Raw genomic sequence first — 13,702 nt, 5'->3', positions numbered from 1 at the left:
TCAGGGCTTTATATAGTAACGCCTTGAATTTGTCCCAGTAGCAAATTGGCAAGCAGTGCAACCTCCAAGCACAAGTGTTATATGTTGACAAGGTTTCACTCCTGTCAGCAATTGCGCTGCAGCATTCTGCACTAACTGCAGCATCTAGGCCAGGGTTTCCCAAACTTGGGTCTCCAGCTGTTTTGGGACTACAACTCCCATCATCCCTAGCTAGCAGGACCAGTGATCAGGGATGATGGGAATTGTAGTCCAAAAAAACTGATGGAGACCCAAGTTTGGGAAACCCTGACCTAGATCAAGTGCAGACAGTGCCTTGCAGGAATCCAGCTTTGACATGTGTTTCTGCCAAAAAAGCTACAACCAGGGTACCACAAACATTGGTTGTTGGAACAAAGCCAGCTAAGAGCGCTGGTTTATTTATTTGTTTATTTTTTGCATTTATGCCCCAGCTTTTTTTCCCTCCAAAGGAACTCAAGGTTGCATACATAGTTCTCCCCCTCCTCATCCAATCCCCACGACAACCCTGTGAGGTAGGTTAGGCTGAGAGACAGTGATTGGCACAAGGTCACCCAGTGAGCTTCATGGCCAAGTGGGGATTAGAACCCAGATCTCCCAGGTCCTCCTCGTCCAACATTCTGACCACTACATCTCACTGGCTGTCAGACATAACACTAAGTCAGCTATACTGCATGCTTGTTCCTCCCCAATGGAGGAAGGAGCAAAGTGGAGGCATGCCAGACTAATTTGCTTAAACTATGGTTAGTGGCTTGGCACTGCATGTGGTCATTGCAGGACCAGTTGCCCCGTATCTCAGGGAGAGGAATCTCAAATGAATGCTTAAGATCTGGAAGTAAGACATCAGCAGAACGCTACAGGTCAAAGCGAGATTTCCTTCCCCTCTTTGCAGAACAGCTTATTATTACTCATTATGTAAAATATACTTTCACATCCTTCAAACAGCAGTAGACGATTCATGAAGTGAAAGCTCCAAGTTATGTGCCACTTATGCTAGAGTATTCCCACTGGGCTTAATGAGGCTAACTTGGGCCATGTGAGCTGCCGAAGCTGTCTAAAGAAACTTCCTTTGGGGCAAAGAATGCGTATTATCTTTGTCAGCAGTGTCAGAGAAGTACAGCAGAGAATTTCTAGCACATTGAGAAGAGACAATTCCCCTAACACAAACGTTGCTTTAGGAAAGCTTTGCGTTGATCAAAGCTACATTATTAAAATCTTTCTCTAGGCCATCATTAAATTATTCACGGGACACATATAGTGGGCTGCCGTTTTCTCCCCCTTCCAGAAAAGTATGCTTGCCCTGAACCTTTTCCGCAGTGTGCAGAACAATTTTGCATCTTTCACATAAATGACAAAATCCATCTCTCTCTCCCACCCAATACAGTAGTAGAAAGTCTTAGGAAGACAAATCCTTGCTGGCAACAGTGATTCAGGCTGCATACTCCTGAAACCTTAAATCCAAACATGTTCAAAGCATATCATCCCCCCTCAGAGAATTCTGGGCACTGTAGTTTAGCCCTCCCATAGTTACAATTCCCACCAGCAACCCTTAACCACAGTGCCCAGAATTCTTTGAAGGAGAAAATGTGCTTCGAATGTGCTTTAAAGGTATTGTGAGTATGCAGCAGGTGAGAGGGGGAGTCAGGTATGCAGAGTGTCAGAAACGGCAAACCAGCTTATCCCCTCTGCCGTGTCTGATTGCTACTGAACAGCTCTTCGATTCCTCCCTCCCTCTCCCCATCCTCAAAAACCTGGCCTAGGAATCCTGCAATTAGTGACTTTTCCCCCTTAAGCTCCTCCTTTGCTCCAGCCTTCCATTGGTAAAAAAAAAAGAATCCTTTGCTGCTTCCAGGGGATCCCACCCTCTCCTTGTCTGTGTTTTCATCCTGAAGCTTACACTTCCACGAGTGCCAAGCCTCTGGGACTATATAAAGGGAGTCTCTGGGAGGAATTTCACAGTTGCAGAAAAAGCGACGGAGGAAGCAGCAGCAGCAGCAGCAGCAGCAGGAGCTGGGATTCAACAGGCGCGCACACAGCTTGAGCCAGCCATGCTCCTCTCCGCTCTACAGCTCTCTGGCATTCTGCTCGCCTGCCTGTTCCTGAAGGGCTGCTGGGCTTTCAAGAACGATGCCACCGAGATCCTTTATTCTCACGTGGTGAAACCCATTCCGGCCAGCTCCAGCAACAACAGCACTTTGAACCAAGCGAGAAATGGAGGCAGACACCCGGGATTCGACCGGACCAGTAAGTATCTGTTTGGAGTTGTACAGATGCGCTCTGTTCGTTATCCCCTCCTCAAGTACACTCCCTGCCCTTTATTTTATTTGACATACGATGTTTCAAAAGTCGAATTGTGTTTGCCATTAAGGATGCACCCCTTTAGAAGTTCTTGTGGAGAATTCCGTCTCAAGGGGGGGGGGTGTCCTCCAAGCACGCTTTTTAAAATAAAAAATAAAAATGAATGACTTCCCGTGCCAAAAACGTGGCAGACTTATTATTAGTAATTCCAAATTAGATCCAGGCTTTTTGCATTTGGGAGTTCTCTCCTGGATCCTGTGCTCATGAGATCTGAACAGGGAGCAAAAGACAGAATATTAAATGGAGAAAAAGAGAAGTGCTTGGGTTATTCTATTTTTTTCTCCTTCCAAATCGGGGGCTACTTGAGATTACCTTTCATTTCTCATAAAGCGTCTTTGTAAGGGACAAAGTACTGTAGTTCAGGAGAGACAATGCTTTCTCTCCTCTAGTCTCTCTCTCTCTCTCTCAGCAGGCTTTTCAGCTAGCTCATTCGTCTGTGCCCCTTCACAAAGCTAACATTTACTTTCAGCAGCCAAGCTTTGATTTGGTTCCAGCGTTTTTGTTTTTTACTTCCTGAATTAGCACTTACCTGCTTAACTCCTCTAGTCAGTGTCAACAAACAGGTTCACAACCTACCCGGGATCTCTGCTCCAACTTGCCTTTGAAAATGCCCTGCTCCCCTGATTAGGCTTTTGGCTGGAAAAAAAAGGGGGGCATACTTGGGAACTGTTTTTTTCCGGGGGGGTGGTGGTCGAGTTGACTTGAGCCATAAACCAGAACATCCTTGCCTCCCAAAAGAGTAAAAAAAAGTTGATGACCACGTTTTTTTAAAACAAGGAAAAAAGGCTTGCCTGCATTTCTGCTAAGCGTAGCTTAAATACACAGGAAATATCTTGTCAATGCAAGATTACATGAACAGCCCGGTATGCATTCATTGTCAGCGAACTGTCACTACGGGGGTGGGAGGGGAGCTAAAGTTGTACGCATGCAAGCACTAAAGAAGACAGACAATGCAAAGTGGTAACCACTTCCTTTCACTCACATTCCTGAGCCAGGTGCAGGATGCAAACCTGGATCAAAATTATTTGGGTGAGGAACAGTGTGCAGAAACCTATTCCTCTTAAAATAGTCAGTGGGGAATAGTCGGTGAAGCTGCAGTCACTTCAAATAATAAATAGTCACATACACACAACCTGCAGAACGTCACCATAGAGAGGGAATTGGTTGATGGACATGGCATGTTGGCACATTAGCAAATTCAGCTTTGCCTTACTAGAATTTGGAGAAGATCTCTTGTGCGAACCCTATTGGTGCCATCTTGCACAAAAGAACGTCTTTGCAGAGTGTGCCTTAAGGAATACCTGCTGGTTCTTGAAAAACAGAGTTGGTTGAAAAATCCAGTGTGCATGGAGTGTTAGATTACACCTAACACCCTCCCCCCCAAAAAAAAAGGTTTGGTAAATTTGAGTTGGCCTGTTGTGCCTATATAAGACAAACCTTTCCCATAAGCTCTTCCAGACAAATATCCCTCCATATTGAGGAGACTGCAAAAAAGTCCATATTTCTTCTTCTTCTTCTTCTTCTTCTTCTTCTTCTTCTTCTTCTTCTTCTTCTTCTTCTTCTTCTTCTTCTAAAATGGTCATTCAAATCTACTTGAAATCAAAGCAGCAAACGTAAGTTGAAATATCATGGGCGTGACGCTTTGCTCATTAACTATAATTCTGCTTATTTGCATTGCTCTTGAATAACATTGCACAGTTTCCACTTTCTTTAAGAAAGAGAAAGCAGAAGAGTGAAAGCTGTGTGTTGAAATTCATGGTGTGTGTTCAATTCAAAGGGTAATTATTAAAATAAGGAATTGTGCTTACTTCGTTGAGGGTATATCTCTGCAGATGTAAGCAGGCACAAACATGTCTGTATTTGCGGCTGGTTCAGTGCCTTGGTACAATGTCAGTTGCCTTTTTAAAAAAATGAAATAATATTGCCTCAGGTTTAGCAGTATTATCTGTTTTAAGTAAGCATACTGACAAGCGATGTTGCAATACTGTAATACTGTCACCTGAAGAAAACTGTGTATTTTGACAAAGAAAAATGTATAGAATACAGTTTTCTAAGAATCTTCCTCAGAGCTAGAGTTTTCCTTGAAGGTGGTATGCATACATTGAGCTTTTTTGTATTGCTGTTATTTAAATCCAGCATATTAATTTCCTAAACTCCCAAAACAACACACATAAATCTTCACACTAGCTAAACAAATACATCTTGGAACAAATCCATCTTAGATTAAGATCCAGGACAATGATTTCATGCAAGTCAGGTAGATGGATGGAAGTTTTTAACACAGTATTACTTCTGATACCATCAGAAGCTGAGGCAGCTAATATACAAACAGGCCACAATTAGCAACCTACTTACTCTGGGGCAATCCCACTAGCTTTTAGACCTGCACTATTACATTACAGCTTTAGTTATTCAGTTTTGGCCCAGAACAGGGATGGGGAGCCTGTGGCCCTCCAGGCACTGTTGGACTTCAACTCTTGTCATCCTTGACTCTTGGTCAGGTTAGCTGGGGCTGATGGGAGCTGTAGTCCACCAACATCTGGAAGGTCAGAGGTTCTCCACCCCTGGGCCAGAGGGAGAAGTAGAAGCCAATAATCAGTACCTGGCCTCCAATTGGGTTAGATCAGTGTTTCCCAAACTTGGGTCTCCAGCTATTTTTGGACTACAACTCCCATCATCCCTAGCTAGCAAGACCAGTGGTCAGAGATGATGGGAACTGTAGTCCAAAAACAGCTGGAGACCCAAGTTTGGGAAACACTGGGCTAGATGAAGTACACATCTATAGTGGGAAAATATTATACCAAATAATCACCAAGGACATCCATGAAATGTCAACTGACTGCCAGGGGTTGACCTTTTCTGTGTCCCAGTTCAGACATTTGCCCAGTCTCCATGTGACTGAGGAGAAACATGCCCCTCTCATTCCTCCACCATTCAGATGGTGTGACAAGAGTTGAATGCACAATACCAGCTTCCACGGAAGCCCTGCTGACACAATTTCTCACCCTCAAAAGAGATTTGGTGCCAGTGCTATTGCAGCCGGTGTGTATGTGCAGTACAATGTGTGTTGCAGGGAATCAAGGGACATTACAGTGGCTGCTTGGGTGATGGGAAGTATCTTGTGATCACAGAAGTAGCTGCTGCAATACTCTGTGAATCCCTGCATGAGCAGATCCACAAACAGTTACTCGTATGGAGAAGCTGGTTGCAGCAGCAAGGGGGAGGAGCAATAATGTAAAATATGGATGTTGACGTGGACTTCCTGGCTTGCATATTACATCATCTACACATAGGAAGGAGCCCCATCCCTCTGCCACACGAAGGACATATAAACATGGGTACCAAGGCTTTGTGAGCTACTTGGATGCAAGAAATAAATGTAGGCCATTGGAATTTGAGCGTTGACCTCCATGTTCTGTGCCTTTGACAGGTCGCGTTCAAGTTGGATGCCGGGAACTGAGATCCACCAAATACATTTCCGATGGCCAATGTACCAGTATAAACCCTCTGAAAGAGCTGGTGTGTGCTGGGGAGTGTCTCCCTTTGCCGGTGTTGCCTAACTGGATTGGAGGAGGCTATGGTTCCAAGTACTGGAGCAGAAGGAGCTCACAGGAGTGGCGATGTGTCAACGACAAGACCCGCACCCAAAGGATTCAGCTTCAGTGTCAAGATGGAAGTACAAGAACCTACAAAGTAACTGTCGTTACGGCTTGCAAGTGCAAGAGATACACCAGGCAACACAACGAATCCAGCCATAACTTTGAAGGAGCATCTCAAACAAAGCCCGCGCAGCATCATAAAGAGAGGAAAAGGAACAGCAAATCCATGAAGCATCCCCCAAGTTAGAACTCAGCCATCCATCTTAAAATCTGAACTTATCAATGAATTGCCTGCTTTACAGATATCACTGCCTAACGAAAACTCTATCATGTCATTGTTTGCTTCACAGCTGGGTGTACATATACTTGTGGCTTTGACCAAACTCAAAAGGGCATTCTGTGCATAAGGACCTTTTTCTTGGGGGGGGGGTGAGCATCTATATTTTCAAGATGGGCTCCAGACCTACAGCTCAATGAACTTCTTTTTACTGGAATCAAAGAGCTGTTGACATGGACATGAGATGTTTTATATTGTAGAGAGCTGCTGTTGTGTTTTTATGGGCACATGTTCTCAATCAAGTATTTAATCCATGTCTCACACCTCTCATTTAAAAGGAATGATTTGGATTTCACACCGGGGGGGGGGGGGGGAAGCATTGTGCGTGCCGATCATTTTCTTCCAAACCTTTGTATCCATAGATTTGTAAACAAAAGCAAAATACGCATGACAGCAGCTTCAAAAGTAAATTTGAACAAAAGCTATTTATTAATGTAATTATTTAATGAGCTTTGATGTGTTTTATATTTTTTAAGATGCCTGTTTTATGTCTTATCACTCCCCTCCCCACATGCATCAAAGTGTTTTCCTATGATTTTTGGTCAGAGTAGAATATACATTTTGTAGATAATGTAAAATAGATATTTTAACCTTTGTAGTTTCTCATTTTGGTTTTCAACTCAAGGAAGCTGAAACGTGGGAAATGTTGTGTAAATACACTGTAAAATGCATTTGTATTTTTTTATGTGTGCGGTACAAAAAAGTAAATCTTACTTCATATCAGTTTCATCCATTTTTAATAAAAACGTATCAACAACATTGCTATTGTCCTTGGTTTAATAGCACATAAAAGAATGATGCATCAGTGACATAAAGTAAGGACTGTTTCTGAGTGGCAGATCACATTAGGGTACTCTGGGTTGGCACCCCATAGCTGCTGGGGTGGTGGACCTGTTCAGCCACCTTCCCACATTGCTGCAGTTTACCTAGATTGGGCTGAAGCAGGGCACAGCGGCAGTGAGTCCAGGCTTGGTGAACATCAGTGGAAATGCCAGATGGGCTCTGCTGGTGCACCTACACAGCCTAGATCTTGTCACTGCCCTGTCCTGGTCCTGTCCAAATAAACTCAAGCAACACCAATTTGTAGAGGGCAGCTCCTCCTTACCACACCCAGTGCTATTGTTCAAACCACCACCAGACATTTGTGGAGGGGACATTGATTGTGGCATGGATGAAACTGCCCTTGGGCATTATACATGAAAATAGATTCACTACTGCAAGAATCCTTTGGGCTGTGCAAAGGGACTCCCCCTGCCCCCTGCTTAATCTGTGCTGGGATTTTTCTCAACCCTCTAGAGCAGATTTGGGGAGGTTGTGCAGAGAGACTGAGAGGAAAAGGCAGAAGCAGAAATCCTTGCGCTAGTGTATCTATTTAGTTTCATACCATATAAGCACTCGCCTCCTGCCCCACACATCATGCATGATCACCATTGCCTAAGGGGAAGAGCAGGGTGTGCTTTCTGGGAACCCACAGAAATGCCAATGTTCATCCCCCAGTATTCAGAGGGCTGCATAGGAAGCAGACTCTCAGAGCTTTCCCTAGCTTTCTCCCTTCGGTGACGCCACTGCAGTGTGCAGTTAGTGGCTTGAGGGAAGGGAATTGTTTTTAAGATGGTTGAAGACTGTATTATAACATAGGCATCATCTGGCCTTGGCATACAGCAGTGATTTACTGGTAAACTGGGATCTATGAGTTGACCTCAGGGCAAGTGGCAGATCAGAAAGATTTTCTGACTCTCAATTGTTTAAAAAATAGCAACAAATGAGAGGCTCCCCACTTAGGCTTCTGAAATGAAGAAAGTGCCAGAGGAAAACGGAGTGGAGTTTTGTGTGGAAGGGCTGTGGGTTCAGTTGCAAGGGGGTGGGGGGAATCCTGGGCTAAGCATGTTCTTTAATTCTAAGAGTCATAGCATATGGGAAACATACAAATGAATGCTCAGAAACAATCACACCTGCCTTTTGGAAAAGCAGCCCAGGGAGGGCAGGGATATGCATCAGTCTTATGTATTCTTGGGGGGCGGGGGAGACATGGCTGTGAGTGATCTCACATGAAGTTATGGTGGCCACCAATTTGGATGTCTTTAGGTAAATTCATGGAGTATCAGGAGCTACTAGCCATGGTGGTTACACTCTGCCTCCATGTCAGAGACAGTATGCCTCTGTGTCGGAGACAGTATGCCTCTGAGTGCTGGGAATCACAAGTGGGAAGAGCACTCTTGAACTCAGGCCCTTCCTTTGAGGCTTCCAATAGGCAACTGGTTGGCCACTGTGAGAACAGAATGTTGGACTAGATCAGCATTTCCGAAACTTGGGTCTCCAACTGTTTTGGAATACAACTCCCATCATCCCTGGCCACTGGTCCTGCTAGCTAGGGATGATGGGAGTTGTAGTCCAAAAACAGCTGGAGACCCGTTTCAGAAACCCTGGAGTAGCTGCACGACTGGCCTTATCCAATGGGCTCTTCTTAACTTCTTAAATGTATTGTGTGGCTGTGACCCAAGACCACCACTTTACCCCTGCGGCAAAGCAGTCAGTAGCACTCATACGGGGCTCTCTGGTCAGCCAATCTTGCTCTGAGGAATGGTTATTCCTCGAGAGCAAAGCACTGTGGGCAAAGGGCTATACCACTGCCACTTTGCCATGGCCAATACTGTCTAAACATGAACAGCAGCAGCCTTTCAAGTTGAACTACTCTTAAACTACAGTAGTAGTGCGGGTGCTCTTCAAGGTCTTCTGAACCTGGAAGGACCTGACATTTCTTAGGGTCCTTTGACATCAAGGGAGACAATGCCAAATGAGAAGCCCTGGAGAGCCTTGACACACTGAGACTACTGCCAAAGCAGGAAAACACACACAAAAAGAGGTCAGTGGTAGCTCTGCCTCATGTGCGTAGAATGTCTTCATGCTGAACAAAAGAACATTATTCATTTCACAAGCAAGCAGTCCATCCAGTAGTGTCTCGAAGCCACATTCGTTTGCAAACAGAGAAGGTGGGGCAAGCACATCCTGCAAAAGAAATTAACAGCCCCATTCCAGCCATGTTGCAATTAACCAGGGAAGGCTTTTTTTTATTGACATAGGCACATCAAGCAATTAAACAATGCTTAAATACTACACAGCAACTTTATGGTCAGGTTCCAGAGATACTCAGAATTAGTTATCTGTAAAATCAGCTGTACACGATACTTGGGCAAAGTTTTGGGCACATGTGGGAACTGCCCAAGGGCTGCTAACCAACCAGACATTTCATTTGAGGATTTCCTGGAGGATAAGACTTTCATAGAAATCATAGAGTTGTAGAGTTGGAAGGGACCCTGAGGATCATCTAGTCGAACCCCCTGCGATGCAGGAATATGCAGCTGTCCCATACGGGGAACAAACTTGCAACCTTGGCATTATCAGCACCATGCTCTAACCAACACCAATGCATATTATTTTATGATAACTATATTACTTCCAGAACCAGAGGCAATATGCCTCTGAATACCAGTTGCTGGAAGCTGCAACCAGACAGTGTGCCCTGTTTGTGAGCTTTCCATATGCAGATTGGCCATTGTAAGAACAGAAGGTTGGACTAGATGGGCCTTTAAAAGGTAAAGGTACCCCTGCCCGTACGGGCCAGTCTTGACAGACTCTGGGGTTGTGCGCCCATCTCACTTAAGGGGCCAGGGGCCAGTGCTGTCCGGAGACACTTCCGGGTCACGTGGCCAGCGTGACATCGCTGCTCTGGCGAGCCAGAGCCGCACACGGAAACGCCGTTTACCTTCCCGCTGGTAAGCGGTCCCTATTTATCTACTTGCACCCGGAGGTGCTTTCGAACTGCTAGGTTGGCAGGCGCTGGGACCGAGCAGCGGGAGCGCACCCCGCCGCAGGGATTCGAACCGCCGACCTTTCGATCGGCAAGCCCTAGGCGCTGAGGCTTTAACCCACAGCGCCACCTGCGTCCCACAGCGCCACCTGCGTCCCTTTGGTCTTATCCAATAGAGCTCTTCTTATGTTCTGATGATTCTTGGTGGCTAAATAAATCTATTTTACATCATGTAAATACACTTTGTCATCATTTTTATTAATATTTAATTTATTTAAACATTTTTGACAACCTTTTAGGGCAAGGCCATCCAAAAATCTAATAATTCAATGGGTTGGATTAAGACTACATCAGAGGTCATTTAGTCCCATTGAAAACAATGAAACAGATGTATCCATGGGACTAAAGTGTGACTAAATCATTCTGGATCCAGCCAATATGTAATGCTAAAATGCAAAATCAGTTTGCAAAAGAGAAAAAGAAGAAAAAGGTGCCACCGTTTAAACAGCAGAATCATTCAAAGCCAAGCAATAATCTGCTGGAATATATAATAGAAAAGTCTCCTAGAAAAGAACACAATTCTTTTGTCATTTGGTTTATAAAATATAGAGTGCCAACTATGTCTATGAACAGGGATATACACCCCCCCTTAACTGATTAATCCCAGTGGTGGCATGAGTCAGCTGAAAAAGCAATATCAATCTCATTAGTGAACTGTTATCTGCTGATGAAAAATGCCTAGAGCCAAGGAGTAATAAGGGTTATATTTAATGAAAGGAAATACATTCTCCTCTGGCATGTTTTCTGTTTTGAGAGCACCATGGAAATACAGAGGAACAACATATGATGATGGTTGGAAGGAGCGAGCTACAATATCTTTAAAAGATTCCCAGTTTGGGAGACAAAGTTTGTGACATGTTTGCAACAACGATTAGAAGCTTAATTTTCATTCTGTTTCCCCTTTCAACTGCCGCCACACACACAACCTGCTAGGCATTTCTCCTCAACTGTCTTTGAAACCCAGAAATGTCAAATCCAAGTTCAGTCACAGAATAACGCTGACTTGAATAACACCCTTGGAAATACCTAAAAGATTTCTGCCTCATAAATAACGAGAGTCCTCCTCAACCTGACCTTTACATCCTTCCTGAAGAACTGCCACATTAATCATGAGCGTGTTCAACACATTCCACTCTGGGATTCTTGTTGCTACAGTGCTAACTTGGAGGATTTCAGAAACTTAGAAGGATCCGCGAGTGCTGGAAAGCATTCTCTTCTCATGATGCATTTCCTTTCCCGCAGGCCAGGCAAGGGGCTTTGATTTTAATTTCATTGACATACTTGTAAATGTAGCTCCAGGTGAAAACTTAAATTTGTCTGCAGATTTATGAGCCGGGCAGACAGTCTGTCACTAGACTTGTTCCCTTTGCTTGAACATCAGCCCCACAACAAGACTTGCCTGAGCATCTTTTTGAAAGCCATCCAGCTTTTCAAATTGTTTCACGTTTTGTCCATGTCAATTTCTTCCGAGGGATGCTGGGAGATCTTGTTGGGTCTGCAATATTAAAGTGAGCTGACTCCATTCACTTCGCAGGCTAAGGTGCAGATTGGAACACAAATAGCTTTGGTTTTTGCACATCTTTCAATTTTTCAGTACAGAACCACAAACTGATCATTCAAAAAACAAATATTGAAATACAGATAAAACAAGCATTTTAGGTTACCATGCACACCAAAATATGTATTTTAGGGTAGAATAAAAATGCATATTTTATGGAGAAAATACAATGTGCATATTTCTGCTGTTGTTTTTAAAATGCAGCTTGATGTGGAAACATGCTTGAAGAGCCTGATATAAACAGAAGCAGACAGATCTGTCCATTCTCATTCCTCCTCTACATCAACCTCTGCAATCCTATGTACTCTTACCTGGAAGTAAACTAAGCACAGTGGGACTTACTTCTGTGTAAACACGCAATAGGATTGCATTGCACATTTTTTTTTTTTAAAAAAAACAGCAACTCAAGACCTCTCTGTTTTCCCCTGGTATGGAGATATTCCATACTCTAATAATTGGAGAATATATCCATACTGATCACAATACTGAATTCAATTAACTTCTTGCAATGCTCCAAATTTGTTCTCAACACATTTGGGAAATGGCAGTATCTTTGCCACATGGCTGAACAGCCTGTTCTGTTTTTAAAAATCAACCAAGCTTCTCATCTTCCAGTTCCTGAAATGAGAAGCAGGGATGCCTGGAATTTGGAATGCAACTTCTTGAAATGTAGAATGCACTCAGGGGCACCAATATGCATCAAGTAAATAAGACACTTTATACTGTAACTAATCTGGTTATAGGATGAGGCTATAGGTTCACCACAGCTACCTGATAACTATCTGCTAGGGTAACTGAACCAAGGGTGATGGGTATTACAGAGGAGATCTTCAAAATTCCCTGGTGAGACTAGCAGTTCTGTGAAGCTGTGACTTTATAGCATAATGCACCAATATAAGAAAATGACCAGTCTATGAAATCCTTGAAAAAATGTATGGTTAAAGGCTGCAGGTTTGTGTGTCCACATGTGTGCAGCCAGCACTCATGCATGCTTATATACACACTTCTGAGAGCTTTAGGATCGTTTGCTGGGAGTTATGATGTGTGTTAACCCATAACCTTATGCCCACAAGAAGCTCTCACACAAAGAAATAAAGAAAGCTTGGTTTATTATATAAAATAGGCATGACAGAATAGATATACAGTGGTACCTCTGGATGCGAACGGGATCCATTCCGGAGCCCCGTTCACATCCTGAAGCGAACACAACCTGCATCTGCGCATGCGCGGGTCGCGATTCTCCACTTCTGCGCATGAAGTCATTTTGAGCGCCTGCGCATGCATGAGCGGCGAAACCTTGAAGTAACGCGTTCCGTTACTTCCAGGTCGCCACGGAGCGCAACCCGAAAACGCTCAACCCGAAGCTACTTCAGCTCGAGGTATAACTGTATATATAAATGCTACTTTAGACAGCAGAGTTACAGTCGAAGCAGGTGGCAAATTACAATACATACGCACTTTAATTAAAGAGTTAAATATTTCCTAACTATTCTATGAAGCTTACAGAAGAATGGGCATGGCAATTTTGCCATAGACTCACACTAGGAGAGGGGGGAAGGAAAGTATACCTGTCCTTAGAGTTCTGGAAAACACTGGGTAAGTTCTGTCCTGTTGGAGCTATGAGAGCTAACTGACCTTTGAATTGAATGGGTTTTTAAATACTAATTTTCCAAGGTACACCAGCATAGATGGGAGAGGGCTGTGGACTGAGTGATTCCTGCAGTTTCCATAATCCCCTCCAGAATTTCCTGCCTAGTTCACTTTGGTAATCCTGTTCCCATTTGCTTAACAAAAAGGGTGAAAGACTTGTGGTGGTTTGCCATTATCTGAACCTGGCTATCTCTTGTCTGCGATCTGGCTTCAGGTTTGAATCTCACTGAGGAGTTGAGTATCTTGTACTTGACAAATAAATTTGCATGTGCTAACCTTTAAGCCAAGATGTGTGTGAATTCAGGAGATTCCTGGAT

At 43.9% G+C, this 13,702-nt stretch overlaps 2 protein-coding genes across 2 annotated transcripts in view; one reads left to right on the top strand and one right to left on the bottom strand.

The window, feature by feature from the left end:
- LRRC72 (leucine rich repeat containing 72) overlaps positions 1 to 13,187 on the bottom strand; it is a gene marked incomplete at its 5' end in the record, with an annotated part of 58,807 nt that extends 45,620 nt beyond the window's left edge. The window contains 2 exons of the mRNA XM_079947700.1: positions 12,142 to 12,220; positions 13,158 to 13,187. Of these exons, the coding sequence (XP_079803826.1) occupies positions 12,142 to 12,220; positions 13,158 to 13,187 (109 nt within the window). The remainder of the gene's footprint in view (positions 1 to 12,141; positions 12,221 to 13,157) is intronic.
- Positions 1,961 to 7,068, top strand: SOSTDC1 (sclerostin domain containing 1). The gene is made up of 2 exons (XM_079947965.1): positions 1,961 to 2,259; positions 5,804 to 7,068. Exons 1-2 carry the CDS (start codon positions 2,064 to 2,066, stop codon positions 6,217 to 6,219), a joined length of 612 nt encoding a protein of 203 aa, XP_079804091.1. The 5' UTR covers positions 1,961 to 2,063; the 3' UTR covers positions 6,220 to 7,068.
- Positions 13,188 to 13,702: the final 515 nt, after the last annotated feature.

Source organism: Podarcis cretensis, assembly GCF_951804945.1.
Source record: "Podarcis cretensis genome assembly, chromosome: 12".
Classification (NCBI taxonomy): Eukaryota; Metazoa; Chordata; class Lepidosauria; order Squamata; family Lacertidae; genus Podarcis; species Podarcis cretensis.
This window is presented reverse-complemented; position numbering and strand designations above follow the sequence as displayed.

Coding starts and splice junctions, on each gene's coding strand:
- SOSTDC1 (XM_079947965.1), top strand. CDS start 2,064: ATGCTCCTCTCCGCTCTACAGCTCTCTGGCATTCTGCTCGCCTGCCTG. Junction 2,260..5,803: donor CCCGGGATTCGACCGGACCA/GTAAGTATCTGT, acceptor TGCCTTTGACAG/GTCGCGTTCAAGTTGGATGC.